Source organism: Poromitra crassiceps, assembly GCF_964638095.1.
Source record: "Poromitra crassiceps genome assembly, chromosome: 6".
Classification (NCBI taxonomy): Eukaryota; Metazoa; Chordata; class Actinopteri; order Beryciformes; family Melamphaidae; genus Poromitra; species Poromitra crassiceps.
Window position 1 is genome coordinate 23,972,637 of NC_139627.1, and position 20,855 is coordinate 23,993,491.

At 42.9% G+C, this 20,855-nt stretch overlaps 1 protein-coding gene across 1 annotated transcript in view; it reads left to right on the forward strand.

The window, feature by feature from the left end:
- lrp1bb (low density lipoprotein receptor-related protein 1Bb) overlaps positions 1-20,855 on the forward strand; it is a gene marked incomplete at its 5' end in the record, with an annotated part of 421,412 nt that overhangs the window by 262,089 nt on the left and 138,468 nt on the right. Inside the window, 6 exons of the mRNA XM_083638437.1 lie at positions 4,113-4,244; positions 4,578-4,805; positions 5,389-5,563; positions 5,889-5,983; positions 10,298-10,447; positions 20,437-20,577. Coding sequence (XP_083494563.1) covers positions 4,113-4,244; positions 4,578-4,805; positions 5,389-5,563; positions 5,889-5,983; positions 10,298-10,447; positions 20,437-20,577 — 921 coding nt within the window. The remainder of the gene's footprint in view (positions 1-4,112; positions 4,245-4,577; positions 4,806-5,388; positions 5,564-5,888; positions 5,984-10,297; positions 10,448-20,436; positions 20,578-20,855) is intronic.

The following is a 20,855-nucleotide window of genomic DNA, read 5'->3' on the forward strand; positions in this document are numbered from 1 at the left end:
AAATAGTTTTGGAACTATCTTTTTGGTTCTTCATTAATATTCCAGACAATTTCTTTTCAGCGAACATCTCTGAATCATTTGCAGTAGAATGGTCAATCAATTTTATGGAATAACAAGCCAAGATTCTGCCCACAAAAGATACACTCCGATATCCTGCCTGACAGAAGGCCTACATATATAAGCCAATTTTTTATTTGATATGCAGATCAGCTTGCAAGGTATTCTGCGGCTGCCAAGACAAAATTAATAGCATGAAATCTGTTTTCAGTTCATTTCATTGTTGTTGTTCTTTCTTCTGTGAATAGGTTATTGGAAATGGAATTATATTTGTGAAGCAGATTTGCCAAAATGAATCATCGGAATATGTAACATTATGTCCATGTGTGCCTCGACCACTTGCTTGATGGTTCAGTCTCCATCACAACTGCCTTTTTTTAAATAATCATTGCCAAGTTTCAAATGTCCCCTTCTCAGCTTCCTGCAGATGTAAGCCACCATCCATAAATGGGCATTATTACGGTGGTAATCGGGTTTGCATCTATTCAGCAATCCCACTGCTTCGCCAATGTGGCGTGACTTAATTTGTTGTTTCCTTCCTGTATCTGCATCCTCATGACTGTTTGCCACAGATAAGTGTGAGCAATTTGAAGCGCATCTCCGTCGAAGCCAGTAAGCACATCTAATCCCATTTTAAAGAGCTCAATGAGGGTGGAGGGGTGGGGGGGGGGGGGGTGGCTGATATCCACTCCAGTCAGAAACCAAAGCTCAGAGATGCTGCTAGACCCTGCAGATCTGGACCAGAGAGACCAGGAGAAGCAGGGAGGGATGATGGAGGGGGAGCAGAATGACTAAACTGGTCCTCTGGCCTCTGGGCTGTTTGGTGGGTGCCAGAGCTGAGCTTCACTGGAAGCGTCAACAGCCTATGAATACATTATGTGCTGTTTGGAGAGGGAGGCCTTTTTACAAAGAAGGGGTAACACCAGGAGGGGAAATTATAATTATATAAATCTATAGCATCACAAAGAAACGGTCCACCATTACACCATTTAGGAGAGAATAAGCTAAAGAGAGGCAGTTTCACATAATTGTGATTAATCATGTTTGGGCTAGAACTCTTTGGAGTGCAATTGTATATGTATTAATGTCAAACATAATAACACATGCTACTTGTAGTTAATGTTTCCCAATGCGTCTGTTTTCAGTCTTCAGGGTTACGCTTCTTCTGAATGAAAGTATGTCATTCGCCGCGCAAAGCTTTACCCACCTCCTGGCACTGTGCTCGGAGACTTCTTTAAGGCCGGTGAATATGTGTCGCACAGGACGGCTCAGCTAACGTGCACAGTGACGATAGCGCTTGCTTCTGATAATGAGTTTGTTTTATGAGGGGAGCTGGCTCCCCACACACACACACACACACACACACACACACACACACACACACACACACACTTGTCCTATTCCCTTGAGCGAGTGAAGGAGAAAAAGAGGCGGGGCCGAGGATAATTCAAGCGGATCGCTCCGCGGATACAGCCGTCTGTAAGCTTAACACAAACACTAATATATTATAATATTTATGGCATTTAGAACATGCACAATTATTTGGAGGCAGAAAAAAATAAACGCATAGTAATTGTGTCAGCAGCAGTAATATCACTGCAATTACCATAGGCTTTGGAACAAATAAGAACAGCAAATATGGATCTCTCGGTAGAAAGAAGCACACTGCATACTAAACAATGCTCCCGCCACTACAGTACCTTAGGCACTTCCATGAATGTGTTATTCAGTGAAACTCAAGCAGCGCCCCCCAACAGCCATTAGGCAACTTTAACAGGTTTGGATTGGCAAGATCTGCTGCTTTTTGTTTGTTTGTTGAGGCAGCACCACCCTTGATGCCATCTAAGCATGGCATATTCCTTCTTTAATGTATTTGTCGAGACGGAGTCTGACAGTTTAGAGCAAAGACAGCCTGGTGCTGTTGTTGCCGTCATTCCACCGAACTGGGAGTGGGGGCAAAATGTGGCACCGTATCCGCACAGACGATGCCCCCCCCCCCACCCCCCACCCCCATCCGCGTGTGTGTTGAGTCGTTTTGCTGCTCAGGGAGACTCAAATTTGAATTTTGTCCCAGACTGCATCTGTGCTGCATTCTGTTTACCCACATTCTCCTGAAGCCGTTAGCGAACCAGCTCAGAGAGTGAACGTCTCTTCTCTGACTCGAATCACCCCCAAATAAATATTTGTTTGTTGCATGAAATGTGATTGCGGCATGACAAGACAAGAGTCTGTTTTGCGGAGGTGATTTATTCGGAAACAGGGTGAGAGCTGAGGAAACAGTCTCTTTTCCGATGTGTTGCCGCTGCTTGTGAGGTTAAAGCCCGTGCAGAAACTCGGCTAGCTGGGTGTAATTGGAAGATGTCTGGGGAAATGACATTTTCCCCAGACAGTTTGGGGTTTTATGTACCGGGCTTAAGTTGGAGGCAGTCTGCTGCTGTCTTACAATAAGTGGACATAATGGAGGAGATGATGTCACTCTTAATAACAGAGTGGACACAGAAAGTAGAAAGCTAAGTTACAAAGTAGATTTTATTTTATTATTTATTTATTTATTTTGAGTGGAATTTGAGAGAACAGTCTCATAAACTATTAAAATGTCACATGGCCTCCTGGGATGAATGCTTATCTGAGTCCTTCTGAAGTGAAGACGTCACCCAGCGCTCTCTGATGCTGGTTGTACTGGATGATCTGAGTCCATCTGAAGTGAAGAAGTCACCCAGCGCTCTCTGATGCTGGTTGTACTGGATGATCTGAGTCCATCTGAAGTGAAGACGTCACCCAGCGTTCTCTGATGCTGGTTGTACTGGATGTGTGCCACTGTATTATGTTGACTAATGGGCAAATCATTCAGCACTTTGGCCAGAGTCTACAGGAAAACTTTTTTGGATGACGTTTCTATATTTTTAACTAAGCATGCTGGGTCAGCAGCATCATGTAAGCCATGTATTCTGCCAGCACGTCTCAGCCCTTCTAAGAGTGGCATGCCAGTGGTCTAAAAAACCACTTGAAAGCAGCAGTTTCACATGAAGCTAGTCTAAACACACGTGCATGGGCGGACGGGTGGAGACCTACGTGTCGCCGCGTGGCTCTTTCCAAACAGTAGACCAGTCTTTTCCTTTTGCAATAAAGGTGGCCTTCCAAAAACATTACACCTGGTTTGGCAGCCGCTCACTCATTTCCTGTCTGCGACTCTGACCTTTACCATAAATGAGTGTGAGAGTTGTTCAAATTTCCTTTTAATCAGGATCTCCTCTGGGAATAAAAGCCATTCAGTGGTTTTTAGCTTTCGTACTTTACAGTGAAAAGTTGACAGTATATCACCACCTGGGTGAGCTTGCCTTTGCTGTATTACAGCTAAGTACAGATGTAATGCAGGCTGGAATTATGTCATTTTTATGTCAAGGCCACTTTGTCCTTAAAAAAATACAAATCATCGTAGCCAAAACGAGGGCACCAAGGCCAAAACCAATGCTTAAAATCATCTTTTCAGTCCTTTCCCCTCAACAAAATAAAAGTTTAATGCTGCACTGTTATACAGCACATTATGTAAGACGGCTCAGACTGCAAAGTTAGTTAAATGTCCAGGAACACACAATAACGTACAGTAAGTGTAACCCAGGTTATTTTCTGTAGCAACAAATTACAGATGTCCCCTAAACGCCTCACAGCGTCTACAGATGTTTGTTGTTATTTTCTGCGTCACATGCCGTTCTAAAGGACACAATGGCCAGTTCAAAACAGGGCATACCAAACTGGCCGTGTGGCTAAGAGGGGCATTACGGCCACACAATAAACTAGCCGTATCGTTTCACACCTATTGTACAAAACTCTTCTTCGTTCTTTTCAGCACAGCGTTTGAATTGTATGTGAAATGGAATATTGAAAAAATTGAACTTCAAAGTATGTTTTTTCTTTGAATGGCACAAATTGGAGACCTATTATGTGCCATGCTACAAAGGCATGTTCAAATTCATATACTTGTCCTTCTCTCTCTCTCTCTCTCTCTCTCTCTCTCTCTCTCTCTCATATTGTCCCTCTCCTGCTCATGCTACCAGCCTCTAACCCATGTGAGGAGAATGATGGACGTGGGCCCTGTTCACATCTGTGCCTCATCAATTACAACCGCACCGCGTCCTGCACCTGTCCACACCTCATGAAGCTTTCGGCCAACAAACAGTCCTGCTTCGGTGAGCGACGCCACGTCACCACCTTCTCCTGCTCCGCACAGCTGTGGTTGTGTTATTTGAATGAAATTATGGAAAATAATGCAATCACAACATAAACAACTTGAGATTATGTCTGCATTATTTTGCATATTAATCACTGGCCTGACATTTAAGTGCACCTCACCGTACAGTCTTTGGCTTTGATATAAATCAGCATTTGCAGGTTATTATTATTGCCTTTACCTTCATAGCTGAATCTGACTGGAAAGGTCAACAGCTTCATTAGCCGCTGTGCCGATTCATATTTTAATTCCGTTTTGTGGGATTTCCTGTGCGATTTCATCATTTCACCAGCGCTGAAAAGGTTCCTGCTGTATGTGCGGCGCTCTGAAATCCGCGGGGTGGATATCGACAACCCGTACATGAACGTGATGACGGCGCTGACGGTGCCGGATATCGATGACGTCACGGTGGTGGACTACGACGCGGAGGAGGAGAGGATCTACTGGGCGGATGTCAAAACCCAGGCCATCAAACGGGCCTTCATCAACGGGACCCAGCTAGAGACGGTCATCTCTGGAGGTGAGACAACACGGCAACATCGACGCTATCTTCTTGCTCACCTGCATATACTGTGCAGCCCAAACATGCATACAAAAATATCGAAGGCTGTACACGCTATGCTCTGAGTGCCTATCAGCTAGAATTGATTTTGAAGTGTTTTGGAAGTCAAATTCAGTGCCGAGTGGAAGGGAAGTCTGCCCTTTTGTTGTGTCTGAATCACTTTGACGAAGAGCTCAGTTTTTTGCTGTATCGTCTGGCAGATGATAGCAACAGTTGAGCAGCAAAACAAATTCAAGTTTCTGGAGTGCCCCTCTCATTTCCTTAGATGAATGGTTATGCGAGGCATTCCAAATCGTCCCTTTGGAATTCAAAAGATTTTAATTTCATGACAGCTGATAAAGAACAAAAGTCTGCTTGTGTATGCTTTTCAGCCCCAACATGTTTCACCATTAGTCTCCAAAGTGTCTGCTGCATGTGTTGACGGCCATTCACGAATACCAATGATGTTCGCTAGTAGCTGATTCCCGGGAGCTGCTGCATGCCATGTCTTTCTAAAGCACATCGGAGTGACATCCTCTCCACCCCCAACCCCTCCCAACAGACATAGTGAACTGCCGCGGCCTGGCTTTAGACTGGCTCTCCAAGAACTTATACTGGCTCAGCTCTGAAAATGACGAGTCGCAAATCAATGTGGCTCGCCTTGATGGCTCCCTGAAGACGTCCATCATCCACGGCATTGATAAGCCAAGGTGCCTTGTAGTGCACCCCGCCAAGGGGTAAGTAGATCACTGCAACATCTGTGCACTCCATTATTGCCCAGCCTCACTGCATATTATTAAGACACCTGGCAAAAGGCCTCCCCTAAATAAAGAAAGGGGAAAAACATGTCAGTGTGGCGAGAAGGATTTGTTGTTCAAGCTTGCAAATGTTTGTCAATAGACCTTGACAAGGTTGTCAGGTGGGACCAAATCTATTGGCTTCCATTCACCTTTCAGTTGTAATTAAAAGCAACATGCCATTCATCCACTAACTATGTTGTAAAGCTCATGACAGCGTGCGCCTAATGGGATCACTAACCATGGACCTCACCCCCCCACACAGGAAAATCTATTGGACAGATGGCAACACCATCAACATGGCCAACATGGACGGGAGTAACAGCAAGGTCCTCCAGCAGAATCAGAGGGAACCTGTCGGTCAGTATGGCAGCTTTGGGTCGCGCTTCCAGCATTTTATCTCCAACCAGATATGTCACTCAGAAGAGCGAAGGCAGTGTCGTTAAGTTACTATGCACCTGCAATTTACCTGACAGTAGCTACAGTAACATGGCCAACCTAAATATTGATGCAGGTTGATTTTTTTATATGTTGTAAAGTGCCATATATTTGCAAGGTCTGCCCACACAGTTTTACAAATGGAATCAGTTTTGCACCTGTTGACATTTTCTCTCTTCTGACAATGTCGAGATGAATCAGCAACAATGCTCCTTTCACAACAGTAATTGCGATGCTGTCGCTCAAAGAAAGTCTCCAGACTCTTGGGTCAAAGAGTCAAAGAGTATATATATATATATATATATATATATATATATATATATATATATATATCACAGACACACAACAGAACGACAACAAAATAAGATAACATAAAAACTCAAACTTAACGAAAGCAAGAACCAGCTCAGCACATACAGTACATTAATTTTGACAAGCATTGTACATCATTTTGGGTCAGCTGTCACAGTATCACAACCACCACCAGGACCATATCAACTAAAATGATTCATGGTAAATGGACTGCATTTATATAGTGCTTTTATCCAAAGCGCTTTACAATGTGCCTACATTCACCCCTTCACACACCGAAGGCGGCAAGCTGCCACGCAGGGGTTCAGTGTCTTGCCCAAGGACAATCCGACATGCGGACTGGAGGAGCTGGGGATCGAACCACCGACCTTTTGATTAGTGGACGACCTGCTCTACCTCCTGAGCCACAGCATTCATTCATATAAAAGCTTGAGATGGAATGGCAAATACATTCACATTTACATATTCAAGAAACAGTTTGTACATCTTGGTGAAGTTAGCTGTCTTGGCGTGTACTAGACAAGCCAGGAGGTCCAGGTCTGTAACACTTTAAACTAAAGCTCCACTGGGACATTTTGCACTTTGGTGAACCAAAAAGGCAGTGAGGGTTAACATGGGCGTCGCTAGACCCTGGCTTCCGGGGCTAGAGCCCCGGATGTTTTTTTCCTAGCCCCGGATGTTTTTTTCCTTTTTTTTTTTTTTTTTTTTTTTTTTCCAATAAACAAAGTCTGGCATTAATAATCAGTACATTATACAAAAAAATCAGACTAAACATTTACAAAATTGGAACAGACAATCAAATAAACAACAAAATAAAGTAAATAAAGCAAAATCATTAAGTCAGAGTTCTAAACAGTTTTCTAAAAAAACCAAACAGAAAATATCAGTAGGCTATGCAGGACCAAATTATCAGTTACTATTGTCATAGTGTGTCATTACATAATGTTTCTGCTTCACTCCTCACCACCTCCTCTCCACACGAGCTCATCATCTCACTATGAAATTATTCAAACAAATGACATGCGCCAACATGCACAGCATCACAGTAGCTACAACTATGAAATTATCTTATGTTATTTAGTTGTTTAGTTGTGAAGATATTTTCTGAGATAAATGGGCCTTGATGCTCAAGGCCCATTTATCTCAGAAAATATCTTCACACAGAATATTATTAACCATACAACCTACAACGCTAGCATCAGCATGAAGCCACAGCCATCCACTCCAATGTCTATAGAAGCTAACGTTAGCATGACTGTCACAATAACAATGCCTTCACTTCACAGTTACATTAAACAAAACCACACATCACTGCTTCATTAAACCATTACAACAAACAATACGTTGTTCCCAATTCCAGCTAGGCGCTTTTGATTAGATAGAACCGTAGGTTGAAGAGCGACATGTGTTTTGCGACCGGCCGGTGAGCACACCTTACGTCAAGTAGCGTAGATATAACATCACTACGTCCGCTCTAAGTTTCAAAATAAAAGTACCATATGATACAAAAACGGCACCATCAGAATTTAGGTTTACAGGAAGCGTGTACCTTAATAAAATACCTTCACAGGAGTTACTGGGGGGGTTCGTACCATTGAGATATAATATTTAATAAAATAAAATATGTAAATTTGCTAAGTGGACTCCCGCCAGAACCCTATCAAGGACCTCTGGTGGTCCCTGGACCTCGAGACCCACTAATCTTGTTCTTCTGTATCCATCTCAAATGACTCACAACATGGGTATTTACGGATTGGAAAAACCAAAATTTTTTGCTTACCCCCCCTCCCCGTCGGGGTACCTGGCTAAAGCCCCCAATGTCTTCAGGACCTAGAAACGCCCCTGAGGGTTAACTGACTGCAATACCCAGAAATCATATCACATGTCAGAGTAAACTGCACAAAGCACGCTTATGTTGACCAATACCTGACCGCAGAATTAACTCTCGGCAAATGAGGCAAAATAGCATCTCAATTAGTGGAGATGAGATATTCTTTTCTGCACAGCCCCGCTTTGTAACTTACTGTAGTCCGATGAGGATGTATTTTTCACTTCTTAATTAGATGTAAAAGCATGCACATTTAACACAATTGATTCCTCTGGCTAGGGAACTAATTATAACTCATTAGACCAAAATTAGTCATCGGAGCATTATTTTGTATGCGCATTCACAGGGCTTGTATATCTGAAGCATCATTCTTTTTCTTTTTTGTTTTTGAGAGTGAACTCTTGACTCCCCCACATGATGTACGCTCGAGTGAGCAATCGCAGCTCGTGTGAGCGAAAACAATCCGCAGGTCTCCATCTCTGGCAGCTGCTGTCACCCACCTCAAGGTCAAATTCTCCCTTTCTCACACAAACAGCACCATTGTTTTCACTGTATTTCCTCCACTCTCCCGGGCCTGTCAGCAATACAGATAGCGGGGGGGCACCGTATTTCACCGGCTTCATTTATGATTATGGGGTGGACTGGGGGACAAGAGTAAATTAATGACGCGTTGTGGCTGTGAATCTGCCAAGCATAAATCCAACACACGGTGGGAAACAGTGAGGTGTCCGGACGTGCTCAATTGAAATCGCTTCCAGTTGCCACCATCAATAGCGGCCCTCTATCAAAAACCATCATGTCGGCTAAGGAATGGATTTAAACGTAGTCTGCCATTTTTCTCTAATTATTGATGATGCCAGCTGGAGGTCATATAGAGATATCCCTCGCAGACACAGTCACATTTCTGTCAGCCCTCGCCCAGCAACACACATGCACAGTGTTTCCTCCATGCTGCTGATTGACTGTTACAATCTCTGTCAGCTCGCCATACGTCATCATATGATACAAGTACTAAACAAATGTGAACGAGCAGATTGGTAGGCAAAAAGAAGTCTAATTGTATGAAAGTCAATGGGAAAATGACCCTACTTCTCACTTGGTCTCAATCATAGTTCCAAGTCTTCTTCAATACAACATGATGTTCATAAAAGAAAGGTCCAAGGCACTCTTCTGGCAAAAAGTTAAAAGCCTTTATTGAGATGGCTATCTCATTATGAAATGTTTAAAAACATAGCTAGCGCATGTTCAAATAAAGCTGGGACTTAACCCACGGATAGCGGCAGAAAGCCTTCTTCAGGGTACCTACCTAAACTTTTTGCCAGGAGAATGCCTTGGACCTTTCTTTATCAAACTTTTGTGATTCCCACCAAAGAGCACCTTCATCACACCTGCTTGGACTTCCAAGCACTCTGGACCTTTTCTTTCGACAGCATGATGTTCATTGAGGCAATTATGGTCTCATTTCAAGTAAAATAGACAATACTGCTCTGTGGAAACCCCGGGTCTGGTGCTCGCTGCTTCTAGCTCCAAACAACCAAGATGGCGACAGTCAAGATGCCAATCTCCAGGCTTCAAAATGGGAGTCCACAAAGCAATGTGTCACGTCACGGTGCCTACATCCATATTTATATACGGTCTATGGCTGTGGGTCTGTAGAGGATCTGTGCTTCTTTCACTCTTTCCACCATTTGTGCTGGAAGAGCAGCGCTCTCTTTCTGTTTTGTGCTCTAAAGCAATTCCCCTTTCTGCGGTAAAGCAATGCAGCAGATTTCCCAACAAATCCAACCCGGTGAAACACAATATAAAGAGGCAGATGATCTTCCCTTGTTTGTTTACAGTATTTGCAATAATGTCTCAAAATGTATGTAGCAATGAATTGTTAACCCCTTCAATCTAATTTTGATTACAATGTATTTACTACAATTGTTTGCCATGGACATGTTTACTCTATATAGTGATGAATGTTATTTTGTTGCTGATAATAACCAACATGACATCGACCATCATAGTGCCCAGTTATGAAATGAGACTCTGTATCCCAACAAGCCATTACGATAAGCACTGACCCTTTCCTCCTCGACTCACCTTCCACTCAGGTCTGTCAATAGACTACTCTGCCAGCAAGCTGTACTGGATAAGCTCGAGCAATGGCACTATCAACAGGTGCAATCTGGATGGCAATGGGCTGGAAGTGCTGGAGACTGTGAAGAAGGAGCTGGCCAAAGGCACAGCGCTGGCCGTGATGGGTGAGTGCAGCTGGTCAGGGGAGCATCAGAAGGCCATTGGGGATTAGTTAGAGTGGAGGATTACGTTTCTCACCTGTTAAGTGGCAGTAGAATGGAGCCATTTAGCCAGTGCTTTGCAACAGTTATGTTTCACTTTGTGTCAAATAGCCCAAGCATTAGATAATTAAAACACTGGGCAGCAGTGATTGATGATTGATTTTTTCTACTCCTCTGGGTAATGAAAAGGGAGGGGGATGTTCATTATGGGATGTTCCTTGGTATCGCCGCTGAATCAAATATGTGGCACCATCCATCACCTCCAGGCTTCATTTAGAAATCTCCTGAAAGCTATCTCCTAAGCCAACAAAATGTTCTCCTCTCCTTAATAAGAAGGCCAAAAACAAACAAACCAAAAAGGTTTGCGTTTCTGAAGGCGGCATGTTGTCCTCACACCAGCCAGACTGCAGACCCAAACACGACTGAACTGCTTCACAAAACATAGTCTGTCGAGGCAAAATAAGTTGAGGCGAGGCCGAAGTACAAGGAAAACAAAGTTTTACAGGGAGTTGACTTAAGAAGACGATATTTTTCAGTAGACAGTCCAAGTAGGAGAAAAATCTGTTTCGCTAGCCCATTCTTTCTCTCCGCTGGCAACTCATGGTGGGGCTTAAAAAGGAGAGGGAAGTGTTCTTTTGGACTGAGAGGATGACAAAATAATATACAGCAACATCAAAAGACAGGAAGTCTTAATATGATTGATTTCAGACCAGATGGCTCAGGAGACGTTGGAGCGCCATGTCTCTTAAGACGTCCAATTCAGCACATGACATCTGTGTTTTTAATTACATTACACTCTGAATATATATAAATATATATATATATATATATTTTTTTTTCTACAACAGATTAGAATTGTAAATGGTCTCACTTCCACACTGCTGCAATCTGGACAATTGGGAAGCTTCTTGTTGAGCTGTGCGAATACATCTCGCTTGGCAAGACTGGTAATGAGTAGAGAGCAAACGTGCTGAACAGAGGGTTGTTTTTGTGTGTGTGTGTGTATCCATCCGTGCATGCGTGTGTTTGGACCAGAGCATAACTATTATTATTATTATTTATTTATTTTAATTTTTAATTTTGTGGCAAAATCAAGAGCATTGTCAGAGTGATACTTTGTCTTCTTGAAGTATGTTATTAGTCATGGCAGGCCTTCCTCTTTCTGCTGTCTGTCAGAGAACACTAATTAGGCTGTTAGTAATGAAGCAGTGGCAGAATTAAATCTCATTGTTTTAACACTTTGCAACTTTAAGAAGGTATGATTCATTTCCTTATTGACATTTCTTACAGTAAAATATATGATTGTGGGAGAGAGTGTTTTTTTCTTACACAGAGGATGGAGACTTCATTATAGCATTTCACAAATGGGAGATAGAACGTGAGCTGACATAGAGTAATGGTTGGGTTTCCACACAGTAGCAGGTACAGCAAAACAGTGAAATGATGTCTGCGAGCCGCCATCAATCACAATTAATGACGTTTTGTTGTGTTGGGGAAATTGCATTGAATGGTAGAACGAACAGCACTGTGCTGTATATACTCCGCTAAATAGAGAAATTTCACAGCGGTTTTGCCATTTATTTGCAGCGTGTTTATCAATTACAGAAAGGAGATAGTCATCTGGCAGATTTGTACATTTGCGCTGACGTTCATGCAGGTGTGAAAAGTGTAAGACATATTATAATATATGTAAAATTTCCTTTTAATTGTTATTGTATTCATAAGGGCTATTGTATGTATTCATTTATTTATTTATTTGCATCAATGTATCAAGCAAATTATGGCCAAATATTTCTACAGCATCAATGCCATATAGCTGAGCAAAAGTGTTGTTTTTTTTACCTGAGTTCAGCATTTTTCATACTATGTTGCTCTTTCATGGCGTTTCATGTGGACTTTATCCCACGTCCATCCAGACCTTCAGATTCTCACACCTGAATGATTTGTGCAAAAAGCTTCCCTCCTTTGCTATAGGCCATTGAGCTTGGCTGCACATGCTGCAGAGGGAAGCTGAAAGCAGCCAGAATATGTCATTTCCAAAGCCTTGCTTTTGGCAAGTGAACGGACTATTGATTTTGCTCACTACAGAGAGCTGCCCGTTCCATGCCTGTTTTGTTTGGTCTCCATGGTGACAGGTATGACCGATGATTGCATTTGCTCTCTTCTTTGTTTCTGCTCGAGAAGCCCATCAAACAGTAATATGGTGACATCACATGCTTACTGAAATAAGGACAATATACACCCAATTGTTGTCTCCATATGCATGTGATTATATATGTGGATTTGCTTTGGGAGGGAAATAGCTTGTTAGGGCTCGTTAGCTGAACTGTTTTTACATTTATGAGCTTGTGGGTCATGCACTGTAGTGATTGAGCCAATTAAAGTTATTGAGCGTTAATTAAACAGTGGTTCCTTCCTACCAAGCCTTTTGGTCCGTGATAGCTTGATGGATGGGCTGCTTGTGTTTGAAATGGTTTAGGTGTGTTTCAAAGTGTCATCCTGTGTCAACAGAGAGAGCTTTGAGTTCTAACAGGGCTCTGAGCTGGATCTGTGAGGCAGGCAAGCACAGACCATTGATGAGGCCTTTGCAAAGGTTACTCCGATGGAGAGTTATCCCAAGTTGAGCATAATGTCACACAGACTCTCCCTCACATGGAGAGGAATCAGACAACCATTTCTTTCCTGAATGGATCACGGCAGAATTGCATGACCTTTTTCTGTAAAAGGTTTGTGACGGCACATCCAAGACGGACTGACTAAATCAAACCCTAACTGGCAGCTGCAGAAAGCAAAATTGTTGTAATCGATGGAACTGTCATTTTGTCTGATGAGGATGCCGCAGCCGGTGAAAAGGCAAGTAATGGCGTGTTTGTATTTCCTTGTTGGCTTTTTCTTCTCCATGTGTGTGTGTGTGTGTGTCTTAGTGATTGCTAGTTGTGAAATGGGAATAATGAAGGCAAGGTTTGTGACACAAGGTCGATCCACTCAGCTCCTGGGGCGCTGTAGTAATAGGATTGGCCCGAGGGAGAGGTGAGGGCTTCTGTTTAGAAGGTGTGGGTGATCCATCAGCCTCGCCTTGCCTGGAATCAGACAAGTGGTTGAGGTGGAAATTGAATATGATGAGCCACAAGCGAGCAATCACAGCTAGCCAGCAGGTCCCCGTGGCATCACATTAACACAGGGTGCAAAGCTAATCTAGGCTAGCATGCCCTCCGGGGTCAGATGTTTTGTAAACTGCATGTCGGCTGTCATTCTCACTCCTGGGAATTTGTCTGATTTCTGAAAATGAGTTTTACTCCCCCTTGAAGGATGACTTTGAGCCCGGAGCTGTTAACGTAAGCAGGAGTTGTTTCTTTGCTTTTGAAAAAAGAAAAGAAAAGGACGTCTCACCTGTGTTGTATTGTGTTGTGTTGTAAATATAAAGATATGTTGCTAAATGAGTATTTAGAGCTCTAGTGTGGAACTTTTAACTATACATGAATGTCAGTTACATTCAAGGCCTTGCCAAACACATTCACACAATTCAATGCTGATTAGGCCTATCACCGCCAGATAAAACTGTCCTTTACAGTATACTGGAGGTTTGAATCTGGTGACTGTGGTGACATTGACTGGCGACTTTTCTCCTCTTCTCCTCAATACATGTCCCATTTGAGACTTTGTTACACACAGCTACTAACAGACCAGCTCAAGCGGAAGGTAAACTAAAACATTCAATTTCTCTCATTTCCATGTAGTCAGACACTGATAAGAAACAATCTGAGCCTGCTAGTTGCAAAAACGAGCACTTTTAGTGGATGTACATTGACGGTGCGCGTTGCCCTGTGTGATTACAGTACATTGTAGCCATTGCAGCTGATGTGATCTCGCTCAATACTGCACCAATGTTTAAAAAATGTTGTTCAGATTAGTTACTGTACTTACTTAGACACAAAAAGTTAGGAAAATAGGGTCTGTTGAAAAATACCGAAATTATCGTTTAAGCACATACCGTACTCTCACTGCCAGAAGGGGAAGACAAAAGTTCCGCACTATTACATTTAGTATTATCTGCTAGCTAGTGTCTAGTATCTAAAGCACTGACCTAAATAATATGGACAGAGCTATCCCATTGATCGTGGTCTCCCGTTTGGAGTTGAAACGTTGACCGTCACCATCTTGATTTTTCGTCAGCAGAGTGGGAGGGAATGGGTTGACTCCTTCCGCACCTCACGTGAGATGGGAGTTTCCCAGAGCCGCAGCTCCGCCTGCTATTGGTCCATGATCGGCAAGCTGCGCGATCACTGGACAGGCTATCTGTCAATCACCCCCTTTTCTATCATCTATTTTACTCCAAGCGGGCGAGTTATATAAAAAATGTACATCCCCTACAGTTGTTATGAAAAGGTGAAATTAGCTATATAGACCAAAACCGTGTTTTGCCCCTCACTGGAAAGATCTTTAATCCTGTTACAAAGTCGGGTATTTTAACATGGGGGGAATGCCTACTGCCCCCGACGCCTAGTGACCATTCGAGGAACTACAGCTTTTCAATTCACTTCCGCATCATCAGAGGGAAGGGGGTGGGCTTGCCCACTGATCTAAAGGCAGCATATAGCTTTACAAAATACTGCTTTCCGCTGGTGACAACAAACAAAGGTTTGCTAATGCATGAAGCTAGAAACACATGCATCACAGCTTGTGTGTGTGGATCCAGATGTCAATTACAAATAAAATGACAGATGCAGCTCAGCATGGTTGAAATAACACAAGGCATAAAATATGCAATTACCTGTTCAGGACATGGCATCAAATCAATCAATGTGATTTAATTAACAGTACATACATCTGTGATTGGCATTGTATCATAGAGCAGTTTCTCTGTATAGATTTGCTGTGCCTCTGAAAAACGAACGTGGTTTGACTTGCTGAGAAACATTAACCTTTGCTACAAGTTTTTTTCATTAGGTATGTGTGTTGTAGAATGGAATTTATATGAATACATTCTTCATCCGCATAATCAGAAAGCATCTCAAGCCAAAATGACACCGGTGACAAGAGAAAACCAGTTGTGACATCAAAATAATAATTGAAGCCAGGAGTCAAGAATCGGATAAAGATAAATGTGCCATTATGCGGCTTGTTTTAGGGGCTCCCTCTTCAGCATAATGGGTCGTCCTGTCGCCCCCCCGTTTTGTTGGATTTTTGGCCCATTCTCAAAGGACCAAGAGCATGTCCACTTCAGCAGCACTCACACACTCTATTCTGGTGGTTTTACAATGGAAAGCTTCCGTCACATCTAGAGGTGGGTATTGGTTCAAATTTCAAGAATCGATTCGATTCCGATTCACAAGGTTGCGAATCGATTAATCCCGATTCGATTCGATTCCGATTCGATTAATTTCAATATCGATTTGGTTAGTGATACCAAAACGTGTTTTTTGAGCTGTAACCTGAGTTACATGACGGTCCAGTTATGTAACGCAGGGGTTCCCAACCTTTTTTGCTTCAAGTAGATACATGGGGAAAAAAGTTGCGGACCAGTTGTCAATTTTAATGGTTTTAGTTACACATATATTTACTCACCAGGTGGTGACAAAGGGTAAATAACAGCCTTTTCATCTGTCAATAAAGACACTTTCACAATTATGCAGAATGATTTGATTTCAGCCTATATAATTTCCAAAAGTAGATATTAATGATCAAACATTTCCATTTATGTAGCCTACAGTATTTATGTTTTTGTTTCAACTACAAACATAAATAAACGTCAAGTGTCAACTTGAAACTATGTTTCAACTACCACACACAGCATATTTTAGCCTGTTTATTAAAAAATAATAATAATATATAAAAAAAAAAAAAAAAATAATAATAATAAAAATCGATCTCTGGACATATGAACCGATATCAAAGGATTAAAATAAAAATCGTTTAAAAATCGGAGAATCGTTTTTTTTTAAACCAGCCCTAGTCACATCTGTGGAGAGGAGACTGTGGCGGTGGTGGCCACTGCGTGGGCTTTATGTCTGCAGCCTTATGTGCCTGTGCCTCTCTTCAAAGATACACTCATCACTTAAGATGATCATGCAGGCACTCTACCCTGTCACACAGTGCCAGGCAGACTCACCACTCTGTCAGTGAGTGCACACTGACGTGTCAGCATGACACACCAAAGCTACAGCACATGTACTCAGCTGCTCTCTTTTGCACTTTATTTGTGGCTTGATAACATAATGCGTACGTCCAACTGCTGCAGCCTTTTGCCTTCAAACTCGTTATTTAAGATTGTCTCATGATACAGCAGTTTTTTTCTACAGAAAGTGCAGTATAGCAAAGTCACTATTCAAATAAGGGGAGGCTCTGGCAGATGCACTAAAGTTGTGTGTAGGTAAGAGTGCACGCTATACTTCCACAATGACCAAATCACTATACCGTGCTCTTCACTAACCATGCATAATGAGTGGGAAGCTGCCTAATAGTGCTGTGGGGAAACAAGCCTCTGTACAGCTCATGGTCATGCGTATGCAGTGCCGGCCCGTAACAAGGCCTAGGCAAAACTATAAATGTCGCCCCCCCATCCACACATTTTTCAACGTACATGTAGGGCTGCCAATTCAATTGGGTGTGGGGGGTAAAACTAATCATAAGATTCACATTGTTATTAGCAGATTTCACATCCCACCCAAATCAGCCATTTTGTGTCTAAAAGGCAGGAAGTAAAACAAAGAGAAAGAAAAGCCTGCTGTTCTGGGATGAATACAAGGAAAGGAGCCAACAGCATATTTAATCCGTGTGGATTTTACATACAAAATGGATGATTTGGGTGGGATGTGAAATAGGCGTATTGCCACACAATAATGCCACAGCATCAATCAGCTCTCCCTCTCTCTCTCTCTCTCTCTCTCAAAGATGCACACGCACGCACACACACACACACACACACACACACACACATACACATACACACACACGAGTTCTCAACAGGCCTGAAAATTCAAATCTGAGCCGACCCGACCCTAGTAACTTGAAGCCAAAGCCCGGCCGACCCGACCAATTAGCATAAATTGACACGAGCCCCTCGGGCTGGGCTGGGTTCCGTCGGGCTCACGCTGAAACTGAGAACTCTAAGCTGTGTGTGTGTGTGTGTGTGTGTGTGTGTGTGTGTGTGTGCATGCATGTATGTATGTGTGCATGTGTGTGTAAGCATGGAAGAGAGTGAGAGAGAATAGAGTATCAATCTGCCCTACTGTGAACACATAAAAACAATTTTTTTTTTTTTTTCTCAGCCTGAGCCTGACCCGACCACACACACACACACACACACACACACACACACACACACACACACACACACACACACACACATGCTGTGTCGATGCTGCCTCGACGCAAGCGCGGACGCAAACCGGTGGGAATAAGGGTGGGAATTTCACCATGTCCGCCGTTGCCCCCTCCCGATAGGCCGTGACAGCCTGAGATCCCTAAGTCCAGCTTAGCAGCTGTTCCCTGCCTTAGCAGCCTGCTACTGTCAGTTGCTTTAAAAGCGTCAGTGGTCTCAGTTGAATGTAGCCTGCCCTGTGTAAAGGATGTCTAAATGGCTCATTTTAAAGCAGCTACAAGCAAGATTTTAGATTGTTATTAAACATTCTAAATGTAATATTGATGCATCACATCTTACCTATAATAGTAGCTGAGACCAAAGCCATGTGAATCGGAGATTGCTCTCTTGATGATTATAGAGTCTGTGTCTGTCTTCCGGCGGGCCGGATAGACCAGGAAGTGAAACAAAACGGTTTACGGCAGCTTCAACCGTTTCGCTCTGCCTAGCAACATACCATAAACAAGGAGAACGCCATGCTCGCTACATCCAGGGGCTTGCTACTCTCATGAACATCTCTCGTTATATTCTAACAGTTTTTTTTGAAGTAATTTTGTTATTTTGGGGTTATGGCCGAAGTGGCTGCCGCAAACCATTTCATTTCACTTCCTGATCTGCCCCGGCCACAGATAGACTAATCATCAAGACAACACTGGCCGATTCACTCGGCATTGAAGTGAGACTACTCAGCATTGGTCTCGTCTACTATTAGAGGTAAGATGTGAGGCATCGATATTAAATTTAGACTGTTTAATAACAATCGAAAATCTTGCTCGTAGCTGCTTTAACACACATTTCAGAAAAAAGATTGCTCTTCACAATGTCAATAGAGCCGCAGCAATGGCCTTACCCGTAAAATGATGAAAGTTCTCAACAGGCCTGAAAATTCAGTCGCCAATGCCAATTGCCATAAACTGTCCCATCACCATTACGCACTTAGTCTGGCAGTAGATGACGTGAGGTTATTACGCACTGTCAAGAGCACATCCAAACCGGAATCGGGCAGGTGCAGAGCTAAAAGTAGACAAAACTGGATACAAAAAAAAGAAAAGCTTGCACACTGCAGGGCTCCAAGTTAATCCATTTATTGCAGCAGCGGTGGTAACGTTTTGAGTAACAGACTGGCCTTCATCAGAAGGGTCTGATGAAGGCCAGTCTGTTGCTGGAAACGTTACCACCGCTGCTGCAATAAAATAACTTGGAGCCCTGCAGTGTGCGAGCAAGCCTTTATTTTTTATCCACTGTTATGCACTGTGTCATTGCTAACTGCACAACACGCAATGTCCCGTTAGCCATTATCACATTGCCAATTCCTAAATACTCAACTACAGAACAACCAAGAAAAACAACACAGTAAACATGTCAAATCACAGGCCAGCAAAAAGTCATGAAAATAAACTGATGCCGATGAACACACACACACACACACACACACACACACACACACACACACACACACACACACACACACACACACACACACACACACCACACCACACCACACCACACCACCACCACCAACATTGATTGATAGCCTACATTGCTAATGCAAGCAGTCATCAGACACACAGTACCTGTTTTCCTGCTGTCTTTCCTGCTGCATCTCTTTATAGTCTTTTCCAGTTCAGCTCTAGAAGGCTTTTTGTTGGGGTCGTCACCTGCCAAGGTTTGTTTTTAACCCACTGCCAAACGTGTGGGATTTAAACACCTGTAACATCCAGAGACACTTGATTTAAACACCTGTAACATCCAGAGACACTTGATTTAAACACCTGTAACATCCAGAGAGACTTGCGTGCTGCAATTTCAATTTTGTGGAGTGCAGAACCAAAACAAAGCTGGGCAGTGGACCAAGCCACTGTGAGGCATATGGGAGGGCACAATCTTTTGAAACTTAAAAACACATTGTTTTGTGTGTCTAAATAGCACATGTGCTTTCAATGCATAGTATTATTATATACTATATTCGTATATGTGTATTATATTATGTAGCATATTGATTTTTTTTCTTCCCTCATTTGGGGCGCCCCTATGTATGGATGGCGCCCCTAACATTTGCCTATACTGCCTATGCCAGGGGCTGGTGGTGTGCGTATGGAAATTATATGTTATCTCATTGTTTTGCCCACATCATAGTTATTTTAGATGAGGCCATGCTAATTGATATTGCATCCAATTCACTAACACTTGGCAACACCAACTACCGGTACTCCAAATCACCGTAGTGCATCTTGGACCCTGCGAAAGGTGGTGTGAAGACGCGCCACAATGATCCACTTGTTCAGAATGGCTGAAACACACAGGCCTCATGGCCATCAAGTCAGACAGGTTTAGTAAGGGAAAGGGGTTTCTTCCATCCCACAATCTACAATCACATCAGCAAACACTGTAATTATGAAGGTACTTTATGGCGCAAGAGTGCCAGTCATGGTGGATTAGTCTTATAGTGCCGTTTACACTTGCAATTGGTGAAGGGGCTATTTGCTTGTTTAGTGCTCTCAACGAGGGCTTGTTTGTACCACACCACTGATTTGAATAAATGTCTTAGTGAATAAGTGAAAACTAATTTTTTGAGATTATGACTGGTTTATAGGTGGCAAGCTCTGGTGGGCCGATGAAGAATCAGCACAGCTGGGGACGGTAACCAAGAGGGACGGACGTAACCTGGTGATCCTGAGGAACAAGACCAGCGGGTTGGTTCATATGAAGGTGTACGATAGGGAGGGGCAGAAAGGTAAGCCGGCACAAACACACTGACATGTACTGTACATGCACACAACACCCACATACACATATCAGGGTTCCTACGCAGTCCTGGAAAGTCTGGAAAAGTATTAAAAATACTTTGATTATTTCTAGGTCTTGAATATTTTTTTTGGGGGGGGGGGGATCCAGAAAAGTATGGAAAATGTTGTGGTTCAGATCCAAATCCAATACACACAATTCTAACTTTTATGTTGTTGTAGAGCAACTTTGAGTGCTCGGTTTTTGTTGATGTGAAGAATAATGTTC